At 48.8% G+C, this 1,324-nt stretch overlaps 1 protein-coding gene across 1 annotated transcript in view; it reads right to left on the bottom strand.

The window, feature by feature from the left end:
- The window catches only part of Stk40 (serine/threonine kinase 40), a 38,042-nt gene that overhangs the window by 15,035 nt on the left and 21,683 nt on the right, over positions 1 to 1,324 (bottom strand). The window contains exons 3-4 of the mRNA XM_021199997.2: positions 1,047 to 1,132; positions 381 to 524 (exon numbers count right to left, since the gene is read on the bottom strand). Coding sequence (XP_021055656.1) covers positions 381 to 524; positions 1,047 to 1,132 — 230 coding nt within the window. The remainder of the gene's footprint in view (positions 1 to 380; positions 525 to 1,046; positions 1,133 to 1,324) is intronic.

The following is a 1,324-nucleotide window of genomic DNA, read 5'->3' as shown; positions in this document are numbered from 1 at the left end:
AGCAACCACATGGTGGCTCATAACCATCCGTAACAAGATCTGACGCCCTCTTCTGGAGTGTCTGAAGATAGCTACAGTGTACTTACATATAATAAATAAAAAAATCTTTAAAAAAAAAAAAAAAAAAAAAAAAGAAAGGCATTTCTTCCAAGCTGCCCTGGCTGCTCTAAGTTGTCATTTGTGAACCATTCTTCAGGATGAGATCATCACGGGCACTGGAGCACCAACACGACCCTAGCCTGAATCCAAATCCCTCTGCCAGGCCTTGACAGTGAGCAGAGAAGGACACAGGAGTCACACTAAGAAGCTGGGAGCTGCTCATAGAGTAGAGGTGCCTTTAATAGATGCCAGGCAGGGCAAGGGGTGTGGGGGCCACGTACCTGGAAGAGTCCATGGTGGTGGACCACGCCATCCTGTGTGTGTAGCAGCGAGAGCAGCGAGTACTCGGTATGCAGCAGCATCTTGCCCTGCCTTTCCTCTTGGCTCTCTATTCCTTGCTCGCCCCTCTCCTCAAGGGTGAGGATCTGTAGAAAAGCATATGAAGAGAAAGAACCATGTGGGCTGGAGAGATGGCTCAGCAGTGAAGACTCTTTTTCCAGAGGTCCTGAGTTCAAGTCCCAACAATCATATGGTGACTCACAACCATCTGTAATGGGATCTGATGCCCTTTCTGGTGTGTCTGAAGACAGCTACAGTATACTCATATAAATGAAATAAATAAAATTAATCTCAAAAAAAGAAAAGAAAAGAAAAGAAAAAGAAAAAGAACAATGCTTTTTTTCTTTTCCCCAGGAGAAGAGCTGGACAGGGGAAGCAAGCTCACTTCTGCTATGCCCGGCCTGACCTCACACAAGTACACATGACAGCCTGTAGGTAACACAGAGCTCTTAAATGAGTTGCTGAGTGAAGACTGTGAACTTGACTATTTCTCAGGAAGAAGTGGGGCTACTGGGGCTCATAGGCGATGCAGGTGTGCAGGCGCTGAGGAGAGAGGATGGGCAGCTAAGACAGCCCTGGTCCTGAGGGACCTGGCCCGTGTGTCTTACCTTCAACTGATAGAAGTCATCTGTGCCATCTTTCCTTGCCAAACACTGCACAATGCTCGGTACTGGTGAGTTGCCCAGGCGGGGACCTACGGCACACAGAACCACAGGCTCGCTTTCACTAGGCCTTCTTGCTAGGTCTTCTCTTCATAGCTACTGGGCTGCCCCCCAAAAGTGGAGGTGGGGGGCTGGAGAGATGGCTCAGTGGGTAAGAGCACTGACTGCTCTTCCAAAGGACCGGAGTTCAAATCCCAGCAACCACATGGTGGCTCATAACCATC

Source organism: Mus pahari, chromosome 6 (assembly GCF_900095145.1).
Source record: "Mus pahari chromosome 6, PAHARI_EIJ_v1.1, whole genome shotgun sequence".
Lineage (NCBI taxonomy): Eukaryota > Metazoa > Chordata > Mammalia > Rodentia > Muridae > Mus > Mus pahari.
The sequence above is the reverse complement of the archived record's forward strand: the minus strand, read 5'-3'. Positions and strand labels throughout refer to the sequence as shown.